At 40.7% G+C, this 25,036-nt stretch overlaps 1 protein-coding gene across 3 annotated transcripts; it reads left to right on the top strand.

Moving 5' to 3' along the window:
• LOC140528817 (peptidoglycan recognition protein 3-like) lies at nucleotides 1-24,585 on the top strand. 3 transcript variants are annotated; one of them, XM_072646993.1, is made up of 10 exons: nucleotides 1-103; nucleotides 441-525; nucleotides 4,023-4,122; nucleotides 7,063-7,182; nucleotides 8,606-8,807; nucleotides 12,830-12,948; nucleotides 14,053-14,205; nucleotides 19,421-19,619; nucleotides 21,087-21,205; nucleotides 22,934-24,585. In XM_072646993.1, exons 3-10 carry the CDS (start codon nucleotides 4,068-4,070, stop codon nucleotides 23,110-23,112), a joined length of 1,146 nt encoding a protein of 381 aa, XP_072503094.1. In that variant the 5' UTR covers nucleotides 1-103; nucleotides 441-525; nucleotides 4,023-4,067; the 3' UTR covers nucleotides 23,113-24,585. The 3 variants fall into 3 exon arrangements, with proteins under 3 accessions (XP_072503094.1, XP_072503093.1, XP_072503092.1); XM_072646992.1 differs by having other exon boundaries at nucleotides 385-525; XM_072646991.1 differs by lacking the exon at nucleotides 1-103 and having other exon boundaries at nucleotides 125-525.
• The last annotated feature ends 451 nt before the right edge of the window (nucleotides 24,586-25,036 follow it).

The raw sequence follows: 25,036 nt of genomic DNA, 5'->3' as shown, positions 1-25,036 counted from the left end.
AGCAGTCTTGAAATATACAGAACTCTATTATCTTTCCCTTTCTTCTTTATTAAGATCCACTCTTCCATCTTGCAATTACAAAGGATTCAGAAGAGACAGGAAGGTAAGAGCTCCCCAAAGAGAGAGACACAGAGAAGGAGAGAGAAAGAAGGAAGAGACAGAGGGAGAAAGAGAGAGAGAGAGAGAGAGAGAGAGAGAGAGAGAGAGAGAGAGAGACAGAGAGAGAGACAGAGACAGAGACAGAGAGACAGAGAGAGTGAGAGACAGAGACAGAGAAAGACACAGAGAGATAGAGAGAGAGACAGAGAGAGAGAGGGAGAGATATGGAAGAGATATATCTGTCAGGACAAAAACTTTGACATAATAAACAACCACCTCATTCAGATTTGCTCCATAGAAGAACTCTGCCAGACAGTCTGAACATTGTCCATCTACTCCAGGAGCCTTGGGAAAGAGAATCCTCTTGGATAAAACCAGAATAACCTCTTTTCTTGGACTTAGTCAACTTCTATCAGCAATACTCAGGTATCGTGATGTTTGAATGTGTTCTGTTTCAGCTAGCTTTGTCCTGTCTCTGGAGCTGAAATCTAATATTCAGCAAAATAGCCTAACATTTACTTCTATAAAATGCTTCTCTCTACTTTTGAATAACTCCAAGATAATTTATCTTCATTTATTCTATTCCCTGACCATTTCCTGGCAGGCCTGCCAGAACTGGAGGATACAAATATCCATTCTGCCTCTTTCTTCCTATACCTAAGGTGTATTCATTGCATTCTTTTTTCACTTATTGCTTCTTTCTTTTCTGTTCTTTCTTAACTGTACTGAGTAAATTAATCCCAGGAGATTTCTTTTCAAAGCAGAAATGCTTATCATAAACCACAAACTATGGAACTCTTTTCTTAAATTGGTGGATCTTGCATAGGACCCAGTGGTGGAGTAAAAAATCTTCTGCACACCATCTTCCCCCTTTTTCTAAAGATGATCTCCAACTATGCTTGCTTAAATGATTGTGTTGAATCCATAGGTTAAATGGTGAAATGGTAGTTTTGTTTAAAAAGATATCAAAAATAAATTATAAATTCATTCCAGAAACAGAATAGAATCTAAACTCTCAAGGGACCTGAGGACATATCTAGTCTAACTTCCTACCTAAAATAGAAATCCCTTTACAGCACTTCTAGGTGGTCATTTAACTTTTGTTTGAACGAATGGCATAGAATGTTAGATGGCATAATGAAGTGTGTCCAGATGAAGGAAAGTGGGAGTTCTGCCCTACTGACACCATGTCTAGAATATTATGTTCAGGAAAGCCCAGATCCTAGTCTTGGCTCTGCTACCAGTTATCTGAATGACTTTGGAGAAGTAATGTAGTTTCTATGGGCTTGAGTTTCCCAATCAGTAAAATGAGGGGTTTACTTTTCTATAACTTCTTAGTTTTCTGTTAGTTATTAATTCTGCAGCTTTTCCTTTGGGAGTTAAAAAAACAAATGTGATCCCTGTTCCACAGGATAGCTCTTCAAGACAATTACTATGTCCCCACTAACTGTTACCCATGAATTTCGAAGGGAGAGAGAAGGGAATAAGCATTTGTATTGTGCCTACTATGTGCTCATTGATTTTTTAAATAAAATTTTTTACAATGAAAAAACAAATATTATTTCATCCTCACAATAATTCTGGGAGGTAGGTACAATAGCTCCATTTTATAGTTGAGGAAATTGAGGCAGACAGTAGTTAAATAACTTGCCCCAGGTCATATAGCTAGTAAATGTCTGATGTTGTATTTGAACGTAGGTCTTTTCAGTTAGGGGCAGCTGAGTGACTTAGTGGATAGAGTGCCAAGCCTGTAATCTGGATACTGTGGGAACCTGGACAAGTCACTTAACTCGGTTTGCCTGTTTCATCATGTATCAAATAACCTGGAGGTGAAAGTGGCAAACCCCCCCAGTATCTTTCCCAAGAAAGCTTCAAATGGGGTCACAAAGAGTTGAACACAGATGAAAAAGACTGAAGCATAAATAACAACTTCCCAAGTCTAGGCTTATGGCTCTTGCCCATGGGTTACCAGTTGCCTCTAACTTAGTTAGTTCTTTTATCAATACTTCAAGCATCTGAATAATGTGGCTTCTTTATAAAAGTGTGCATGTCAGTCCCTACATAGCTTAGTCCTTTAGAGTTTTCTAGAGTTGTTGTGTCCCAAAAAAATCATCATCCTAAAAGCCACATCTGTCTCTGTATAAGTAACCTAGGATGCACTTGAAGTCTTCCGAGCATGGTGGGGCTTTCCAGAGTCTGTGATTTACTGTAACTGTCTGAGAATCTGGGGTCACCTTCGTGTCAGCTAGGAGACACAGGAGGTGAGAGTACTGGACCCGGAGTCCGGAAGGTCTGAGTTCAAATCCAGTCCCAGACACTATATAACCTTGGCAAGTTGCTCCTCCTCTGTTTACCTCAGTTTCCTCACCAGTAAAATGGAGATGATAATAGCACTTTCCTCCCAGGATTCTTGTGAGAATAAGAGGACATAGTTACAAAACACTTTGTAAACCTCAAATAGCAGTATAATTTCTAGCTCTTATCATCATCATCATCATTATCATTAATAGACGAGAACAATCAGAGCCATTGGAGTACGTTGAACAGCAAGTAGGTTCTCCTTCAGCAAGCGTTCTCCAAGGTTGGGGGTGTTGTTGAGGAGACGTGATCAGGCATGGTTTGAATTAGACATCACCTGAGGTCTTTTCCAGTGCTGAGATTCTGTGATTCCATGGCCAGCTGACAGAAGCCACAGAGGCGGATTTCAGTTCAGTATATGGAAGAACTTTCTAACAATATGGTCTTGTTTTGCAGTCATTTCAGTCATGTTTGACTCTTTGTGACCCCATTTGAGGATTTCTTGGCAAAGATCCTGGAGTAGTCTGCCATTTTCTTCTCCAGATCATTTTACAGATGAGGAAACTGAGGCAAACTGGGTTAAGTTACTTGTCCAGGGTCACACAGCTAGCGACTGTCTGAGGCCAGATATAAATTCATGAAGATGAATCTTCCTGACTTTAGGCCTGGCACTCTATCCACTGCACCACCTAGTTACCCAATAGTATAGTTTATAGTTAAATGTACTGCCTCATGAGGTAGTGAACTCTCTTGCAACAGAGTATTTGAATAGAAGTCCCACGAGCACTGTGGTAGCATAGTACCAAAAAATAAGAAGAAAGATGGAAAAAAAAGGATAAAAAAGATGGAAAAGAAGAGAGAGAGAGAGAAAGAGAGACAGAGAGAAAAAGAGAAAAAGAGAGGAAAGGAGGGGGAGAGAGAAAGGAAGAGAGAGAAAGAGAGATAGAAAAGAGAGAGAGAGGGAGAGAAGGTGAAGGTAGAAGAAGAGAGAAGAGGGGAAGAGAGAGAGCTGGGCATAGTGGCACACCTGTAATCCCTGCTACTAGGAGTGCTGAAGATGGTGGATCACTTGAACTCATTTCTGAGTTACAGTCAATTAAGTCAATCAAGTACCCACACTGTCTAGTACCAATATGGTGAGACCATGATGGGGGGAGCAGTGGGGCGTTAAGCTCTCTAAGGAAGGGTGAACCAATCTAGGGTTCAAAAAGAGAAGAGAAAAAAAGCAAAGCAAAGCAAGATAATAGCATCTCATACAAGAAAGTTCTTGCTAAATGCTTGTTGAATTCAACTTTGTGGTATAGAAGGGATTCGCACATTGAGTGGGAGGTTGGAGCAGATGCCATCTTAAGCATGTCTAGTGCCCAGGATGGTAAAGGGTCTACAGACACCTCAACATCCTTTTCAATTTAAGATTCTATTATGGGGAGGCTTCCAGGGTTCAATTCAGTTCAATTTGACAAGCATTGATTAAGTACCTACTTTTGCCAAGCACTGTGCTCCATGTTGGGTTGGAGATGTACCTCCTCCCCTCAGACTGGGAGTTTTCTGAAGGCCGCTCAAGGATGCTTGGCCACAAGAGGTGGATTCATGCCTTAATGTTGAATGTTTTATGTCTCTCTCAGGGCATCTGTCTGTAACTGGTCTCTTCGAGGCCCTACCTGATTTCCATGAAGATGTTTGTGTGGTTTCTTTCTTTCTCCATTCTGACCCTTGGAAGCTGTGGTGAGTTTTCTCCTCCTTCAATTATGATAGCTCTGAGTAAACAGGTGGGCAGTAAATCCATCCATGCTTCCCTTTATCTCTGATAGTGATGTGGAATGGAGACAAGGGCAGGCCAGGCATGGAGAGTAACTCCTCCCTGTCAATCTTGACCCACAACCCCTGCAAGTTCCGACTGGCCTGTCTTTCTTACTATTTTTACCCAATTTCTTTGGCTCTTTTTAGCCTTATTGCTGGGGCCAACATGAAACACAAGGTCAATGTGGTGAAGACAAAAGGCATAGACATAACTATTGCATCTGCACCACACAATTTAAACCTTATGCATGTTATGATCTTAATTGTTTCATATGTGTTAGTCTTTTCCCCCAGGCTAAGCTATAAGCTCTTGGAGGACAGGGTCTTTGTTTTATACTTCCCTTATTTCCTAAGCAGTGTTTAGTGTAAGCATGTTGATAGAGGTTATTATTATTATTAATTATTTTTGGTGCTTTAAGGTTTGCATTGCTTTGTTTAAAGCAATGGGTGGAAGCTATAAAAAAGCAAAATTCAACTCAAGGTAAGTAATCACTTCCTAACAGTTAGAACCATCCAAAAGCAGAATAGACTGCCTTGGGAAATGGTGGGTTCACCCTTATAGGAGGCCTTCAAACAGAGATTGGATAACTTCCTTCCGGGCATGTTGGAGAGGGAGAGTCTTATTTACGATCAATAACATTTCTATAGCCACCACTGTGAGCTAGGCACAGTGCTACATATAGTCTCATTTGATCCTTGCAACAACCCTGGGACAGAGGTGGTATTATTATCCCCATTTTATAGTTAAGGAAACCAAAGCAAACTGAAGTGAAGTGACTTGCCCTAGGTCACACAGCTTGGAAGTATCTGAGGCCTTATTTGAACTCTGGTCTGACTCCAGGCCCAGAGCTCTATCCACAGTGCTCCCATTGTTATTGTTCAGGTATGAGCTAGGCTAACCAATCACTGAGATCCATTCCAACTCTGTGATTCTCCAGTGTAAAATGAGGGGGCTTGTGGCTACCCCACTCCTGATATGAGAAGTAATGATATCAAAGGGCAAATTAAGATTTTTTTTGGACATGGTCAAGAAAAGAAATTATTTTGCTTGTCTACACATGTTTAATTCATGTAGAAGAATAAAAGGTCAAGAGTATCAAATGAATTAATGAAAAAAAATGCAAAGGAAAGTGGCCTAGCAATACCAGATCTCGAACTATATTATAAAGCAGCAATCATCAAAATTATTTGGTACTGGCTAAGAAATAGAGTGGTGGATCAGTGAAATAGATTAGGTACGCAGTCAATGTAGTAGTAGGCTAGGTAGTAGGCTACCTAATAGTAGCCTACTGTTTGATAAACCCAAAGACTCCAGATTTTGGGATAAAAACTCACTATTTGGTAAAAATGGAAAATAATAGGACACAAACTAGGTATAGACCAAGATTTTACACTGTGTTCAAAGATAAGGTCAAAATGGATGATTTAGACATGAAAGGGTGATATTGTAAGTGAATTAGAAGAGTAAGGAATAGTCATCTGTCAGATCTATGGGGAAGGGAAGAATTCATGACCAAAAAAGAGATGCAGAGCATTAAAAAATGTAAAATAGATAATTTTGATTATATTAAATTAAAAAGCTTTTGTACAAACAAAACCAATGCAACCAAGATTAGAAGGAAAGCAGAAAGCTGGGAAGCAAACTTTACAGTGAGTATCTTTGGTAACAAGTTCTCATTTCTCAAATATACAGAGAACTGAATCAAATTTCTAAGAATACAAGCCATTCCCCAATTGATAAATGGTCAAAAAGTATGATCAGGCAGTTTTTGGATAAAGAAATTAAAGGTATCTATAGGCGTATGAAGAAGTGCTCTAAATCACTTTTGATTAGAGAAATGCAAATTGAAACAACTCTGTGCGAAACAACTCACACCTATCAGATTGGCTAAAATGACAAAAAAAGGAAATTGATTACACATGTAGTCAAAAACAGGGTTTTGCTTTTCTTTCTTAATGGGGGAATGGGTGAGAGGGATTTTCACTGATTGAAAAAAAAATTAATATAAAAAAGGAGTTCAACTAGCTGGACTCCAAGGTCTCTTCCATCTTTAACATTTTATGGCACAGAATTAGACACCAAAGTGGTGCTGTGCAAATTAAGAGGCAGAAGGAAAAGTGTATCTTTGGAGAGTGGGGAGGGATTATTGATCTTAGACAAGGTGGGGTCAGTGAATTCCTTTTCTTTTCCTCCAATCAGTCTGGTTAGGTTTTCTGAAGGAGCAAGGGAGTAGTATTAAGGAGCAGTGTCAGTCAATAAACATTTATTAAGTGCTGACCATATGCCAGGAACTGTGCTAAGAGGTGGGGTCACAAAAAGGGACAAAAGATAGCCTTTGCCTTCACAATCTAATACATAGGATAAATACGGAGTTAATAAGAGAGGAAAAGTCAGAAAATCAAATGGGGTTAGGAAAAACTTCTTGTAGAAAGTGAGAGTTTAACTGGTACTTAAAGGAAGCTAGGGAACAGGAGGAGGGAAAGCAGTTTGAAAGATGTGAGAAGAGACTGAGTGATGACCAATGCCTGTGGCATTAACCAGCTGGAGGATGTATATACCTTTAAGAACTTTCTCTTGAGGTTCAAAAGGGGCCACAGACAAGCAAGGTCATTGTTAGAATTACCAAGTGAAATTTGAATTAAAATTGAATTTCTTTAAAATGAAATACTTAAAAAAATCCAAACACGTTGTGCATGAAAGATTCACTCTGTCATAAGCAGTCCCTTTTTCTCTTCTTGTGTGGGGAAATATTCATATTTGTCATTGTTTTTCAAAGTTCATAATAATAAAAGGGAAAATTAAAACAAATTAGAACTCTGTTTAAGAAATACGGCCCAATGACGAGAACGCATGTTCTCTTGCAGATGACAGTCCCAACCTCCTTATTTCAAATGAAAGCGTGACAGACTCCATAGCAAATGATCTCCAGAGCTTGGTCAACAATATCACTTTGCTCATTCAAAAGGCGAAGAAGCCTTACGGAGGTGAGTGATCTTCTAACCTGGGTGAGTTGATTCAGTTGGGCTTCAATATTTCTGCTGGTTGCGGAGGTGGGGTGGGTAGGTGGGGGGAGTGAGGTAGAAGAGTATCATTCAACAACATGGATCTGGGAGAGGTTGGGAGAGGCTGAAACTTTTACTAGTTGTGATGGAGGTTGGGGCTGGGGAAGTGGGGAAGAACCCCAAAGAGGTGTTAATCTGCCAAAGGTCTTGATGGTTTTGGGCAGTGGTATGGGGGATGGGAAGAGGAGAAGGTCTAGAGAAACTAGATTGGGTTTATAGTCTGAGGGACCCTTCAGTCTGATGGGGGGGTGGGGAGACACAACTTTTGCTCTCATGGAGTCTTGAGTTAGACAGAAGACACAGTCACTGCTTTTACACTACCAGGCTGACAAAGGACATTTGAAATCCTTGCGCTCAGGTTGCTCCTGGTTTGATAAGGGAGATATACACATAAACCCTAGGGAGCTACCAGTCTGATGGACAGCTAGACTATACATCTGGGATATAGAGAGACAGAGAAAAATAAGAGCAAGTAAATGTACAAAATTAGTGCGTAAGGAGAAAATGAATACAAGTGTGATTTGGAGTCACATATGGGCCTTGATGTACCAGAATACCACACAGAGTAGAAAGAGCTTTGGCCATGGAATCAGAGGACTTGGGTTTGAATCCTGCCTCACATTTGCTATGTATATTACCTTGGGTGAGTGATTTCCCTTCTTAGGACCTCAGTTTTCTCATCTGTAATTTGAGAGAGTTGAACTGATTGAAGTCTAACGTCCATTCCTGCTTTAAAACACAGTGTTTATGCTATTGTGAAGGAGAAGGTCATTGTGAAGGAGGTCAGTTCATTAGAGAAGGTTAAACGGAGGAGGAGAATATGAGCCAGATCTAGGAAAAAGAGGGAGGATGGGGCACAGGGGCACAGAAGGAAGAGGTCTATCCAAATGGGGAATACCCAGAGGCAGTAGAGGGTGATTTCAGTTCATAGGTTTTGCTGCTGGAGGTAGAAAGTCTATGCTGGGGTAGAAGTGGGGGGGCCATTCATGAGAAATGAAGAGAAGATTATGAAGAGGAGAGGGGATGATGTTATGGGAGAGGCCCTTATTTCTGTGCCTCTCTTAAACATTAGGGGTAGAGAGGAACCCCTGATTTCTTTTTAGAGGCAATTGGGGTTAAGTGAATTGCCTTGGGTCACATAACTAGTAACAGTCTAAGGCTGGATTTGAACTCAAGTCTTCCTGACTCCAGGGCCAGTCCTCTATCCACTGCACCACTTAATTGCCCCAGGAACCCTGCTTTCAAAGCACCCACCCAGATAAGATGCTTGAGGGGGGAGAAGGGTCTATTGAGAAACTCTCAGGATAAAACACCAAGTGAAGTCTCTCTGGATTTTCCCCTGTAGGTTCCTTCCAGATGATCCCTCGATCAGAATGGGGAGCAGGGCCTTCTAGCTGCAACATCCAGTTGAGGACTCCTGTCCCATACCTCATCATCCACCATGTCTCTGGGCAGGAGTGTCGTGAGAAGGACACTTGCCAGAAAGTGGTGAAGGGTCTACAAGAGCTTCACATCAAGAAGAACGGCTGGTGTGATGTGGCTTACAAGTAAGACACAAGGGCAGTGGACTCCAGGCTGGCCAGCAAGGCTCAGATGGTCTGAGTTCTTCATTCCATTATGTTGTTTTTGAGTCTTGTGACTCTCTGGGACCCCATTTGGGGTTTTCTTGGCAGAGATCCTGGAGTGGTTTGCCATTGCCTTCTCCACCTCATTTAACAGATGAGGAAACCGAGGCAAACAGGGTGAAGTGACTTGCCCAGGGTCACACAACTAGTAAGTGTCTGAGGCCAGATTTGAACTCACAAAGATGAGTCTTCCTGACTCCAAGCTTGGCACTCTATCCACTGAGCCATCTAGCTGTCCCTCTTCACTCCATGTTATCCTTATTTAGTCAGCTAGGTAGCTCAGTGAATAATAGATTTAGAATCAGGAAGACCTGGATTCAAACTCAGACACACAAGTGGTGTGATCCTGGGCAACTCACTTAGTCTCACTCAACCTCAGTTTACTCATCGGTAAAATGGGGATAATTATGACACCTATCTCATTGGCTGTTGAGAGAATCAAATGAGATAACATGCAAAAGGCACTTTACAAACCTAAAAGCATTGTGCAATTGTTGTTTTTTCTGTCTTCATCACCATCGTCATCATCATCATCATTTTCAGGATTCTTTTATGGAAGGCCTGTCTATTCATAGTACTAGGTTGTGTGGGACCACTTACAAAGTGGCACTATTTTCACTGATGTGGACAAGCTATTAGAGGGTGGAAATTTAGTTCAATGAATAATAATAATATTGTACATGTACAGGTGAAAGACAGTGTGGTAATAGTGGATAGAGAGCTGTCCTCTCAGTCAGGAAGACCTAGGTTCCAATCATGCCACACACTGGCTGTGTGATCCTAGGCAAACCACTTAACTTCTCAGGGTCCCAGGTAACTTACAAGTTGCAGAAAAGGAGATGAAGTTCCCCTCTAAAATCATCCTACACTCATTTTGCAGCTGAGGGACCTGAGGCAGATAGAATTTAAGTGACTTTACAAAGATCATTCAGCTAGGAAGTATCTGAGGCTGCACTTGAACACGGGTTTTCCTGACTCCTGGTTCTATGTTCTATTTACTGCCCTTTAGTGGGCATGACTTGGCAAAGGAATTTAATAGGAAAAAATGGTGGTCTTACTCAAAGACAGGAGCAGGCAGGCAACAAATATTTAATAAGCCCTAACTCTGTGCCAAGCACTGTGCCAAGTGCCGGGGGATACAAATACAAGCAAAAAGAAAGACAATCCCTGCCCTTAAGGAGATTGTGTTTTATCGAAGCAAGACAGCACAAAAAAGGAAGCAGAAAAGAGAAGGGGTGAGAGAGAAAGTACCATACTAAAGTCTGGAGAGTTAGAAGCAGAGCTGGGAGCAGACTGAGGACTGGCTGCCCTGGGCTCTTCCCCATGGATCTGCCAGAGAGAGCACCCCAATGGATGAAGAAGACTGAACGCAGGAGAGATAGGCTGGGATGAGAAGACCCCAGGGTCCCACAGGCTCTCCAAATCAGCTTTACAAGGAAAAGCTTTAATTCAATTAAACTGAATAAGCATTGATAAGCATTGTACCAGGCACTGTACTAAACATTATGCATATGAAGGAAAAAATGAAATAGTCCTGAATAGATAGCTATTTGTCTGGAAAAGATATGAGGGGTTTGTAATGGACTACAGGGGCCAGTGGATAGAACATTGGGCTTGGAGTCAGTAGTAGATTTGAGCATGGGCCACTAGGTGGTGCCATGGCTCACAGAACATCAGGCCTGCAGGCTGACTCATTTCCCTGTGTTTGAATGCAGCCTCAGACAACTCACTGGCTGTGTGACCCTGAGCAGGTCACTTACACCTGTTTGCCTCAGTTTCCTCATCTGTAAAATGAACTGGAAAAGGAAATGTCAAATTACTCCAGTATCTCTGCCAAGAAAACCCCAGTGGGGTCATGAAGAGTCAGATATGACTGAAAAAGACTGAATAACCTAAGCTCAATGTGAATCAACAGTGTAGGGAGGACCAGGACAGGCACCTTGCAGAAGGGGGAATTTGAGCTGAGACTTAAAGGAACCCAAGACAGCCAGAAGATGAGAAGCAAGAACATTTTTTTTCATTTTGCAGATGAGGAAACTGAGGCCCATGGAAGTTAAATTACTTGCTCAAGGTCACATAAATAGTGTGCATGTCTTCTGACTTGATTTGAACTCAGGGTTTCTTTCTCTAGAGCCAATTCTCTTTTCATGGTACTCTGCCACCTTTTTTTGTAGTTATTTATTATATTTTGTTAGTAAGATGCTTAAATCTTTTGTTCAGTTATGTCTGTTGCTTTGTGACCCCAGTTTAGGTTTTCCTGGCAAAGATATTGGAGAAGTTTGCCATTTGCTTCTCCAGCTCACTTTACAGATGAGGAAAGTGAGGCAAACAGGGTCACACAGCTAGTAAGTGTCTGAGGTCGGGTTTGCCATTTGCTTCTCCAGCTCACTTTACAGATGAGGGAAGTGAGGCAAACAGGGTCACACAGCTAGTAAGTGTCTGAGGTTGGATTTGAACTCAGGAAGATGAGCCTTCTTGACTTCAGGCCCAGCACTCTATCCACTATGGCACCACCTAGTGGCCAATACTTAAATCTACCACTATTTTCTATCCAATTCCTTTTCTAAGTTAGTTACCTCTTCCTTTGTCCATTTAGTTGCACTGTCATTTTGGTATGAACCAAACCAATATTGGTGTGCTCTCATTATCAATAGAATGCTTTTAAACAAGACAGAATTTTCTTTATATCTCAATGACTTCTAAATTGAACCCAACTTTGAAAGTCATCTCTGTAACTCAATTTCATTGAGCGAGGTGTAGCATGGAAAATCTGGATCTGTGCTATGACCTTAAATCCATGTACATCCTTGGGCATTGTATCCTTTATCCTTCTGACTTGCTACTTGTAAATCTATGCTTCATCCTGACTGTGGCCTCCAAGCACTACTACCATGCTCTCTTCTCGCAGTGCATCATACTTGTGCTGGTCTGACTTTCTTCCCTCTACAATCTTGACCTTATTATTCATTTAAATGCTGTCTTCTACCCTTTTCTTACTGCATTGTTCTACCAACGTTCATATCTACACGCACTGCGTACTTCTGTTCCCTGTAATATCTTGCTTTGTCTGCTCATGATGACTTTGTAGAAAATCCCTGAAGGAAGTCACATAACTGTGCTTCCTAGGTCCAGTATAAATTCATGTAGAGGCAGTGAGATAGTTCAATTGATAGAGTGCTGTACCTGGAATCTGGAAGACCTGAGTTCAGATCTACCCTCAGACACTTAATGGTTGCGTGACAATTATTGTTCAACTCACTTAATTTTTCTGTGTCTCATTTTTACTAATCTGTAAAACAGAGATGATAATAACACTTGTTTCACAGGGTTATTTTGAGGATAAGATAATATTATAAAGCGCTTTGCAAGCCTTAAATTACTCTATAAGTGCTATCATCATCATTATTAAGCATCAGAATGTGTGTTCATCCCTTGTTGCCAAAGAAGACCATGCCATCAGAGAAATAATGACATGACTTGCTTTGGACTTTGTTTTGAGTGAGGGAGGGCTGTTGCAGGTCGCCAGCCTCACTTCTCCTCCAGAGCCATCTGAATCCAGTGACCAGATATTCATCAGGATGACTAGAGATGACCCAGGATGAGGTTGGGGTTAAGTGACTTGCCCAAGGTCACACAGCTAGTGAGTGTCAAGTGTCTGAGGTGACATTTGAACTCAGGTCCTCCTGACTCCTGCACTGGTGCTCTATCCACTGTACCACCTAGCTGCCCCTAAGCATCAGAACAAGACTGTAGTGGAAAAATTGACCATTGTACTTTTTATAGTATATGGCTTAGAAGGGAATATAGTGCTCTACACATAGATGTTCTCCTTTAGGACACTGCAAGAAATAAATGATTATTGTGGGTTGGGGAGTTGGGGTTCTTCCCTATAGCTGGGCTGTACTATTGACATTTAAACACTGGTTTTCTTTACATCCTGACAGTTTCCTGATTGGTGATGATGGCAATGTGTATGAAGGTGTCGGCTGGACCATACAAGGCACTCACACTGTGGGCTACAATGACAAGTCACTGGGGTTTGCTTTTGTGGGGAGTGTAACAGGTAATGGTCAACCCAACCAGGTCCTAACTTAAAGACTTTTGAGTTCCTGCATGGATCATTTACAAGGAAAGGGAACAGAGATATCCCAAAGTAGATCTGGGAAGTATAAACCCTACAACCTGATTAATTCAGGCTTTTTCTTCTTTTTTTGATGGGGAGAGGTTCAAGTCAGAGTCATAGTTAGTTGATGCATCTTTCCTTCATTTTGCCCAGGAAGAGACAAGGTGGCCCGTATATTTTATTCTATTTATTTTAGAAATGCTACAACTTCAATAAATTCTCAGAGACCATTTTTATCATGGTGTTAAAAATCTTCATACTCCCCAGATGTATTTTTTTTCTTTCTGAAACAAATGGTTTTGAAAGTGTGACAAACATCAGCTAGGCATCAAATCTCAATAGATATTTATGTGTGTGTATCTCTCTCTCCCTCTCCTTCCCTCTTTCCCTCCCTTTCTCTCTCTCTCTCTCTCTCTCTCTCTCTCTCTCTCTCTCTCTCTATCTCTCTCTCATTTTAAGATAAAGAAACTGATGTTTTGAAATGTGAAGTGACTTATATAAAGTCACATTGCTAGTAAGTGGCAAGGCCATGATTCAAACCCAAGACTTTGGGTGTCCATTTCAAGCTCACTGCTCTTCTTGCCATCTCATGCTGCTATTTTCTACTCCCACTCTCTTAGTCCTCTGAGACTCCTCAGTTCTGGCTTTGAGCTGGGTCAGGTGACCTGCCAGTCATCCCTTCCCAAGCCTTCTTCTTTCCCACGTCTGAATCTTCACACATGCCACTCTCCAGGTTAGGGATGCTCTTCCCATTTCCTCTCTAGCTTCCTCCCTCCTTTGCGTCACCTCTTCTTCCCCTATGAACACTTTTCTAATGAACCCCATCCATTTCTGTTCCCTCTAGACTCTTCCTTTGTCCTCAGCACTGAGGGAGGATGAGAATAAGGGATGCTGTAGCACTTTGTAGCAGTTCCTAGATGGGGTTATGGAAAAAAAGAAACAGAGAGCTCTGTCCAAGGGTAGAGCGGGGTGGAGGTAGAGGTGGGGGGTTGGTTTTTGAGTTAAACTAATATATGAATGTTTTGACTTATGATCTTTTGTCAGGAAGCTCCCCCAGCACTGCTGCCTTGGCTGCAGCTGGGAATTTGACCTCCTTTGCTGTCTCCAAAGAATACCTCTCATCCAAGTACATTCAACCACTATTTGTTCAGAGTGAGTCTTGTCTGGCCTCCCGCACAAAAGTGGTACCCAAGAAAGGTAAGTCCTTTACTTAGTCCATTCATTTTCTTCCTTTCTATTTTAAAACAAAATTTTAATTAATATCTGTTGATTTAGTCTTGCATTTCCCAGTAAATTCCTCCCCTCTCCATTATCTTTCAATATAATAAACTTAATATAATATCATTTTGTTTCCTTTCATCTTAGTTGGATTAAACAAATATTAATAAAATAATTGCATAAATAAAAGGCTTGTGTCACAGCTAGATGGCTCAGTGGATACAGGACCCGGCCTGGAGTCAGGAAGATCTGAGTTCAAATCTTACCTCAGACATTTTATTAGCTGTGTGACCCTGGGCAAGTCATTTAACTTCTATTTGACTTAGTCCACTGGAGAAGGAAATGCACCTCCAGGATTGGTGTGCTATGGTCCACTGGGACATGAAGAGTCTGACATGACTGAAAAACACCAACAACATGACATAATGCAATGTTTCCCAAGGTTTTTTGCTCTGCAAATCTTTTTCAACAACATAATATGTTGTGAACCCCCAAGCTAATTTAATATACTATTTATAATATTGCTTAGGCTTTATTTATTATTTACTATAACTACAGTGATAACGACCTTATGATGCTTCAAACATAATAGTTAGCAATAATCATAATAAAGCCTACTATGTGCAAAATGCTTTACAATTATGATCTCATTTGATCCTCACAACAACCCTGGGAGGTAGGTGCTATTATCATCCTCATTTAACAATTGAGGAAACTGAGGCAAACAGCAGTTAAGAGACTTGCCTGAGATCACACAGCAAGTAAGTGTCTGAGCTAGTAAGTGTCTGAGGCTGAATTTGAACTCAGACCTCCTGAGTTCCAGACCTGGTACTCTCTCTAATGCACCACCTAGCTGTGAACAGGTTATATTTGTATTGTTGCTGTTGAGTTGTGTTTGTCCTTTGTTCTCCAAGAAGACCATGACATCAAGAGGATGACATGACTTGCAGTTGACTTTGATTTGAGTGAGGGAGGGCTGTGCAGGTCACCAACCTCACTTTCTTCTCCTGAGCCATTTGGGTCCAGTGGCCTGATATTCATCAAGCCAACTGAGAGACATTTGTAACATAATCAGGCAATTATTTGCTGCTTAAGGCACCATCAAAGAACTTTTGACTGAAGGCTCTTGCACGATCAGGGTTCGAGAACCACTAAATAGGAACCACTGTGACTAGGGAGTTAGCCTTTGAATAAGGTATATCTGGATTCAAGTTTTGCTTTGACATGTACTGGTTTTGTGTTCTTGGATGAGTCATTGAGCCTTTAAGATGTCCAAGTCTATAAATTGTAGAGAAAGTGCTGATCTGCATTAACAGAAGATTTCCTCATCCAGAGATTCCCATACAAAGAAAAAACCAATAGCTCTTTCTTCTTCCCTTCTTTATGATTAACAAGTGCTAGAATACTGTACACTGAGGCAAATACAGAACTTAGGTAGGACACCATCCAGACCCCCTGACTAGTTCTTCCCCCTTCAAAGATCCTCTGATTTGTCCCTGTCTAGAGGGACTCTTCCTATTGCGTCCTGGCTGACTTCCTTCAGAAAGAGAGCTTCAATAGGGACTGTCAGAGTTCTGAGCATGGGCAGACCTTCAACCCTCATCTAGCTCTGTCCCCTCCAGATTCTCCTGATGAAAAATATGGGTATCTTTCAGGTGGAGAAGGAAAAGAAGAATATTTCTATAGCACTTACTATGTGCCAGGAATTATATTAAGTGCTTTAAAATTTAATTCACATTTGATCCCCACAGCAACCTGGGGAGGGAAGTGCTATTATTATGACATTTTAGGGATGAGGAAACTGAGGCAAATAGAGGTTAAATAACTTGCCTAGGTCATGTAGCTAGAAAGCGTCTGAGGCTGGATTTGAACTCAAGTCTTCCCAACTTCAGGCCTATATGTGTACGCATTATGGACTCATATATGTGTACTAAATAGAATTTTTTTTTGAGTGTATAGACCTGCAGTTTCAACTGGGAAGGGAACTTCCAATGTGCAAACAAGGGATAGAGACCACGGGGTCCTAGCTGTGTGACCCTGGGCAAGTCACTTAAGTCAATTTCCTTACCTCAGGTTTTCCTGATCCATCTATTTTCCAGTGTATTTTCGTAATGTCAAATAGCAAATGCAATTTGTATTATGTTCTGATTTACCACAATTGTCCTAATAGAAGACTATAGCTCACTGTAAATAGATTTCTTAAATGGGGAATGATAGTAATAGCACCTACCTTGCAGGGTTGTGGTGAGTGAGGATCAAATAAGGTATTTGTAAAAGTCTTAGCACAGTGCCTAGCACAGAATAGGAACTTATTTATTGGCTATTGATGAAATGTTTATTTCTTTCCTTCCTTCCTTTATCCCACTGATAAAGATATACAGCTCATCTGCAACTCATGCAATGACTGGCTTAGGGTCACACAGCTAGAATATGTCAAAGTCAGAGACTGAACCCAGGTCTTCTGCCTCCAAGACTGGCCATATCTGTCCACTATAAATGCTACTTTTTGTACTAAAACACACACATATAAATACTTATGCATGTGTTTTCTCAGCTTAATATTTTCAAATTCAAATAAAAGTTAATTTTTAACATGAGCTTCATTCATTTTTAAGACCCTGATCAGTCATTTCTCTGCACTTGGTATATCAGTTCATTCACAGATAGGTTGATTCTTATGACAGCTCCACCTCTCTCATACATACATGTATGGTATATATAACTAAACACAGTCATACATGTAATTCAGTATAGTATGGGAGAATGGGTTCTGGTTTTGGAGTCACATGACTTGAGTTTGATTCCAAGCTATGTATGACATTTACTAACTACTGTGTTTTTGCTTTTCAACCTCTCAGTTGTGTCTGACTCCATATGACTCCATGGATTTTGTCCATGGGATTTTCTTGGCAAATGTCCTTCCCCAGTGTATGCCCATTTTACAGATGAGGAACTGAAGCAAATAGGGGTACAGCTATTAAGTGTCTGAGGCCAGATTTGAACTCAAATCTTCCTGACTTCAGGCCCAGTGCTCTATGCACTATACCCCTGAGCAAGCAAAATTTCTCTGAGTTTCTTCATACAGAAAATGGGGACAAAGTATTACATAAGTGTGAGCTATAATTATTATAAATTATTATTATTATTTTAGATGAAAATTTCATTTTGTATTTATTGATATCAAATAATATGATTTATGGCTGGGGTTGATTCTCCTATCTTTCATGAATGACCTTTGGCTCTATGTAATCTTTTTAAAAAAGATTTCATATTTTACTTTTCCCCAGTTACCTGCAAAGACAATTTTTAACATTCATTTAAAAACTTTGAGTTCCAAATTCTCTCTCTTCCTCCAAACATTTAGAAGGCAAGCAAATCAAAATAGGTTATACATGTGTAGTCATGCAAAACATATCCATGTTGTATCATGTGTCATTACATGTCATGTTGTGAAAGAAAACATAGACAAAAAACTCAAGAAAAATAAAGTAAAAAAAGTATGCTTCAATCTGTATTCAGACACCATCAGTTCTTTCTCCAGGGATGGATAGCATTTTTCATCCTAAGTCCTTCAGAGTTGTCTTGGATCGCTGTATACTCTGAAGCTCATAGGTTGGACAACAGTAGATTCCTACCTAATCTCCACTTAATGTCTGGCTTAGAGTGATTACCAATAGTAACATAGTTTCTCTTTCCCTCCCATTTTGATTTAGTTACTTTTTCTTTTGCTCATTAAAAGGGCCATTCCCTGAAAAAGAGGCCTACTCACTCAATGGGCATTAGTTACCTCCCTCTAAGTGAGTACTTGGAAAGGCCAAGGTCTCCCACACTGCATCCTGGGCCATTTCCAATCATCCTGATGAATATCAGGCCACTGGACCCAGATGGCTCAGCAGGAGAAAGTGAGGCTGGTGACCTGCACATCCCTCTGTCACTCACATCAAAGTCAAGTGCAAGTCATGCCATTTCTCTGATGTCACAGTCTTCTTTGAAAATGAAGAACACAAGAACAAAAAACCAAAAAAAATTGAATCATTGTATTGCTGAGAATAGTTGTCATCCGCAGCTGATCATCATACAATATTGCTGTTACTTTGTACACAATGCATTTCACTTTGCATCAGCCCACAAATTATTTTGAAAGAGCATACCGACCTGTAGCTAGCTGTCTTCTTCCTACTCTTTGCTTATATAGACTCATCTTCTGTGGGGTAGACTCTATCTGTGTCTCTGCCTGTTGGCCTTAGCATCGGTTCCAGGGCTTTTGCTCTGAGATAACTATATTTTATTTCTGCTGTGCTGCTTGTGACAATTCTGTCAGTTGCAAGGCATCCCCAGGATTACACAGATGGCCAGAGGACAATGGGACATGTGCCTAGAAATAGTTTTTTGCCCTTGCCTTGGGGCTGGGTTGGTGGAGGAATTTCTCAGATACTCTTATCAGTGGCCTGGAATTTTAGGGGTATGCCTATCTTGTTGAATGGCAGTTGTGTGACAGAATATTGAGTAATGTAGTAGAAAGATTCAGAAAGATTCTTTGGAGTTATAAGTTGTAGGTTTGATCTGATAATGGCCAACCGCATGATCTTGGCCAAGTTGTTGCACTTGCCTGATATTCTGTGTCCTTATCCATAAAAATGGAGGTGATGAGAGTTAGAAGACATAGATTTGAATAATGACTCTGCCACTTACTACCTCTGGGACACAGAGCAAGTCATTTAAAATTTGGGTATCTTGGTTTCCTCATCTATAAAATGAATGGACAAAACTTCAAGTCCTTGAAGCTTCCTTCTAGCTTTAAGTCTGTGAGCTAAGAGCCCATATGGCAAGAGCTGGGGAGCTAGTGGATCTGAGTTTGAATCTGACTTCAGATACTAGCTATGCAACTCTCAGCAAGTCAGTTAACCTCTCTTGGCCTCAGTTTCCCCATCTATAAAATGAGAATAGTAATAATACTCCAGAGTTCTCGTAAGGATGAAAGGTTATATATATATATGTATACATGTATGTATTTTGAAAACCTTAAAGTGTTACATAAATGACAGCTATTATTATGATCATGACCCTATTGACCTCATAAGGTAGTAATGAAGAAAGAGTTTTGAAAGCCCTAAAGTACAGAAGAAATATAAAGTGCTATTGTCATTACCATTGGCCTTCTAATTTTCCTGATCTCTTTCTCCTCCCTCTTCAGAATGCCCAGACATCATCCCTCGCTCCTCCTGGGGAGCCCGAGAAACTTACTGTACTAAGCTGCGTGAGCCAGCCAAGTATGCCATCATTATCCACACTGCAGACCACGGCTGCAATGTGACTGAAGAGTGCAAGATAATCGTGCGAGACATCCAGTCCTATCACATTGACAAGAAGGGTTTCTGTGACATAGGTTACAAGTGAGACACATAAAAAATCCTTTCCTATAGTTTCCTCCATAGCCAGCCAGGTGGGAAGATCATTAACTGATCCTTATAACAAACCATGATTAGGCAGATCACTGTGGTAGGCACTGGAAAAGATGTAAAGTTTAGGTGAGATAGGGTCCCGCCCTCATGGACTTTATAGGCTAATGGGGGAAGAAGTACATCTAATTGTGTTGGACAACATTAGGGGCAGCTAGGTGGATGGTGGATAGAGTGAATGGAGCGCTGGACCAGGCACATCTGAGTTCAAATCTGGCCTCAGACACTTACTAGCTGTGTGACCCTGGGCAAGTCACTTCACCCTTTTTGCCTCAGTTTCTTCATTTGTAAAATGAGCTGGAGAAGGAAATGACAAACCATTCAGGTATCTTTGCCAAGAAAACCCCAAATAGGATAATGGATATGAATTAACAACAACAACAAAAAATCATAGAACTTTGAGCTGGAAGACATCTCAGTGTTTATTTAGTTCAGTTCCATCTAGACCCATCTCCAGGATGGATTTTCTGATTTGGATTCACCTTGAACCTGAATCAGCTCTTCACATTAGTGTTAGACATCAATCCACTATTGAATAGCTTGTATTCCAGAGGCAGCATTTACATGTTAGATAGAAACTGATTTCTGAATCAGGAAGACCTGGCTTCTAGTCCTGTCTTGGACTTGGCTAGGGAGGCAAGTCATATAGGTTATGTGCTTCAGGACGAATCATTTAACTTCTACAACTTTCTAAGACTAAAAAATGCAGAGCAGGCACTGACTTGTAGCTCAATGAAATCACTGGTTGGATTAAAAAAAATGTTCACCTTCAAATGTGTATTGGGTTTAGAATTTGAAAAAAATCTTAGAGATCATCTAGTCCAATTACCTTATTTTGGAGATATGAGACCTGAGGCCCAGAGAGGCCAGGTAATAACCTTGTCCAAGGTTACACAGGTAGTAAGTAGAGCTGGAATTTGAGGCCAGGCCCTCTGATTTCAGATCCAGTACTCTTTCCCTTTCCTGAGTTCAAATCTGGTCTCAGAAGCTTACTAGTTGTATATCCCTAGGCAAGTCACTTAACCCTGTTTTGGCTCAGTTTCCTCATCTGTAAAATGAGTTGGAGATGGAAATGACAAACCACTCTGGTATCTCTGCCAAAGAATACCCCAAATGAGTTCACAAAGAATCCGACACAACTGAAAACAACTCAGCAATAACACTCTTTCCCCTATAATATGGTGTCTTTATCCCTTTAATAGGCACTTGTCTTTTTCCCTTTAATAACCTTTCTCTCCCTCTCATCCACCCTTCCCTTCCTCTACACAGTCTTTTCTAGTTGATAATGATTCCAGATTGAGTCAAATCTGGGTTAATACAATCTTTTAATCAGTATGAAAACCTTTCTTGATGCTGTTTACCTCGATTCTGAAAGCAGTATCCTTTCTATCTCTTCTTCAGTTTCCTGGTAGGTGAGGATGGTAGAGTGTATGAAGGAGTGGGCTGGGACACTGAGGGCTCTCACACCTATGGCTACAACGACATTGCTCTGGGAATCGCTTTCATTGGCTTGTTCACTGGTAAGGAAGGGGCTTGTGTGCAGCCAGTGGGTTTAGCGGATTGGTGATGGGCAATGAAAGAAGAGCATCCAGGACATGCCAGAATTCTATATTTATTGGGCTGTGAGATGCCCTTTGGTAATGAATGAGTGAATGAGAAGATATTTGTTAAGCTCATCCTGTGTGCTAGACTCATGCAACCTGTGGGCAAATTTACTTTGAATTTGCCTTTGGTGCTCACTTTGGCAGCACCTATGACAAAAATTGGAGTTTGACTTTTGACTCTGGGAATTCTATCCGACATTTGGGCTCTAAAGAGACTCGCATTCCACCTCAATCCAGCTTGTATAATGCCTCTTTAAGGAAGGAGAGCAGGAGTGGGCAATTTCTTCTCTATATCTCTGTGTGTTTCATAGTAAGATTTCAGAATAATCTGGAAGATGTTTCATTTCTGGGTTGCTAGATAACAGAGGTAAGGGGAAGTGAGAGAGTTTGCAGATGGTGCCAAAATAGGGCATAATTAAAATTATAATTTGGATTAAGTTTGAAGAGTTTATTTAAAAAAACCCACAACAAAATTTTCTGATCACAGTTTTACCTTCCTGATGGAGTCTAAAAGACCTAGGTTAAAATCCTGTTTTTGACCAACTGTATGACCATGGACAAATCATTTAAGCTCTCTAAGCCTCAGTTTCCCAATCTGTAAAATGGGGAGGGTTGTGGTGAATTTCCAATGAATATTATGTAGAGCGCTTTGAAAATTAACACGTGTCAATTATCATTGTTATTATTATGAAACTCTACAGATCTCTTCCCTGTCTTATTTACAAAGAAACTTTTGTTTTTCCAGTCTTTGTTTGGATAAGCTTTGTCTGATATCAAAATGAGTCAGACTTCCCAGAGCACATGCCAAGTGATATGGAGCAAGGTACGAAGCTAGGGGTTGGCAGACCATAAGCCTGAGGTAACCCGTTTCTTCTATATGGTTTATTAGATCTAAGATTTAAGGCTGAAAGGGATCTCAGAGTCCCTGTAGTCCAAACTCTTATTTTATAAGTGAGGAAACTGAGGTTCAGGCTGATTAGTGACCTTGTCCAAGGTCACACAGTTAAACATCAAGAGATAAGATCTGAACTCAAGTCTTCATACTCCAGAGACCACATGCTCAATGGAAACATTGAACTATATGTTCCCTAGGCTAATATGCATGAGAATAATGGAAATATTCCTGTTTATATTCTCAGATCTGTTTCTTCCCGGGGCATCTCCTGGGACAGTATGGGAAGTACATATTACCCTTTCAGTGTTAACAAGAAATCCATCAACCAATCAACAGCATTTGTTTATTAAGCACTTACTATGTGCCAGGAACCAGATTAAGCACTGGGGATACAAATAAAATTAAAACCATTCCCTGCTCATACTCTAAATGGGAAGACAGGCATGGAAGCAATGATGTATAAACAAGATATATAAAAGATGAATTGGAGTCCATCTTAGAGGGAAAGCACCAGGTTTATGGAGGACTGGCAAAAGTTTCTTGTAGAAGGTTGGATGAAGGAAGGGATCCCAAAAGAGGTGAACGAGTTGATTTATTAGAGGGATTTTGATGCTAGGAGATCTTGGGCTCAAATCTCATATGTGTGAACCAAATATGTGAATCCTTGGTCCATCATGGAGGAAAACACATGTCCCCTGAGCAGAAGGCCATGGTAAATTTTGTGTGGTTTGGGTGGTGGTGTTTTTCAGGAACTTCTCCCAATGCTGCAGCCCTGAAGGTGGCCCAGGACTTGATCCAGTGTGCAGTGGACAAAGGCTACCTCATTCCTGACTACCTTCTGGTGGGACACAGTGATGTTGTCAACACACTCTCTCCAGGGCAGGCTCTGTATGATAAAATCAAGACCTGGCCTCACTTCAAACACTGAGTATGTCTACCACCGACCTCTCACTTCTTCTTGGGCTCCGGGACTTACTTGTCAGCATCTTCTGCCCAGGGCGTGGGGTAGGAGGGCAAGACTCATACCAGACTCCCAAATTTGTCTGATGTGGATCTGATACCAGACTTCCAACCTTTTCTACTGTATATGAGCCTTCACACCAGCTATTCCCTTACCCTGGAACAACCTTGTGGAAAAGTGGGCCACCCTAGTCAGGAAAAGGAGCTGCTGCCTCGACTCCAGTTGGAGCAGCTGGGATCCAGTTTCAACTCCACTGGAAAAAATGGGGGAAGAGGAGTGTTCTATTATTCTTCTGCTTGTTTTAAGATTTGAACTTTACCCAATAGCAATTCTCAAATCTCATCATGCACAATTTTGTTTTTCTGTTCTGCTCCATATATGAAAATGCTTATTTTATTTAGTATTTGTTACATTCAGAATAAAAAGATTATAAACTTGATAAACATTAACAAACATGAATACTTTTATATGAAAAGAAGAACAGAGAGGACTGCATATGAGGCCATACAGCCCAGTGGCTGCTCATAAATCACCCTTGAATTCTCTGGTTTGGCAACAGATTGACAGGCACAGTGTCTGATAGCTAGAGTAGCTTCCTTGCCCCCATTAGCAGGTAATTTGATCTGATTTCAACATGGAGCCACCATCTGGACTCATAGAGTGTCTTGGGTTTGAATTTCTTCTAACTCAGCTAAAAAACCCAATTTCTTGGTTCTTCTCGTTACACTTTAGGCTGCTCTGGGCTCCTCCCACCAATTTCTAAGGTCTTCGTTGGGGGCAACTAGGATACAGCCATTTTCTTAAACTTCTGAGTTTTTCAAACTTTTGAGTTTCAATTTTTCTGTCTCCCTCCCCCTCCACCCATTGAGAAGGCAAGAGATAGGATACCCATTATACATATGAAGTCATGCAAAATATATTTCCACATTAACCATGCTACAAAAAGAAGAAGCAAGAAAAATAAAGTCAAAAAAGCACTTCAGTTTGTACTTAGAGTAGTTCATCAGTTCTTTTTCCTGAGGTGGATTCCATTTTTCATCGTGACTCCTTTGGAATTTTATAGGATCATTGTACTGATCAGAGTAGCCAGGTCTTTCACAGTTGATTACTGTTATAATATTGCGGTTACTTTGTATGATGTTCTCCTGGTCCTGTTTGTTTAACTTTGTATATCATACAGTGGAATTAACAAGATTCTTTGTATTAGTGTGGCTCCCCACCCACTTCCAACCCCAGGTGACTGTGAGTGCTGTAGTGTTCTTCTTGGACGCTAGGGAAATGTTACAGCTTTGAGACCCTGAGAGCGTATTTCATATATTTCAACATATGAATGTATACACATGCATATGCATACACACATATGAATAATATATACACATATAATATATACGCACACACACACATATACATAACACACATACGTACACACACATGAATAACACACACATATGTATACATACATATGAATAATATATACACATATAATATATACACACATATACACAATACACACACATATGTATACACACACGAATAATATACACACATATGTATACACACATATGAATAATATATACACATATATATGTATACACACATATATATTATATATACACAAATATATGTATACACACACACACATATATAAAGATAACAGTTACTGAATCATGCCCATATACCTCCATTGCCCCCCCAGTAGAAAGGGTGATGTCTTCTTCATCCCCTTCACTTCTCTTTGTTCACGTTCTTCCCCTTCAGGAAGCCTTCTTTGAGCCTTCTTCCCACCTCCTGTTTCAGTTCCCCTAATTCTCCACATCCTTCATATCCTTCCCGTGCTCTGATGGTACACTGTTGGGTCACATCACCTGCAATTACTTCTTTATCTGTCTAT

Source organism: Notamacropus eugenii, chromosome 2 (genome assembly GCF_028372415.1).
Source record: "Notamacropus eugenii isolate mMacEug1 chromosome 2, mMacEug1.pri_v2, whole genome shotgun sequence".
NCBI classification, from domain to species: Eukaryota; Metazoa; Chordata; class Mammalia; order Diprotodontia; family Macropodidae; genus Notamacropus; species Notamacropus eugenii.
The sequence above is the reverse complement of the archived record's forward strand: the minus strand, read 5'-3'. Positions and strand labels throughout refer to the sequence as shown.

Excerpts from the sequence above, each read along its gene's own strand:
- LOC140528817 (XM_072646993.1), top strand. The coding sequence starts at position 4,068 with ATGAAGATGTTTGTGTGGTTTCTTTCTTTCTCCATTCTGACCCTTGGA. Across the intron at positions 8,808-12,829 it reads TGGTGTGATGTGGCTTACAA|TTTCCTGATTGGTGATGATG; the intron begins GTAAGACACAAG and ends ACATCCTGACAG. Across the intron at positions 19,620-21,086 it reads TTCTGTGACATAGGTTACAA|TTTCCTGGTAGGTGAGGATG; the intron begins GTGAGACACATA and ends TCTCTTCTTCAG.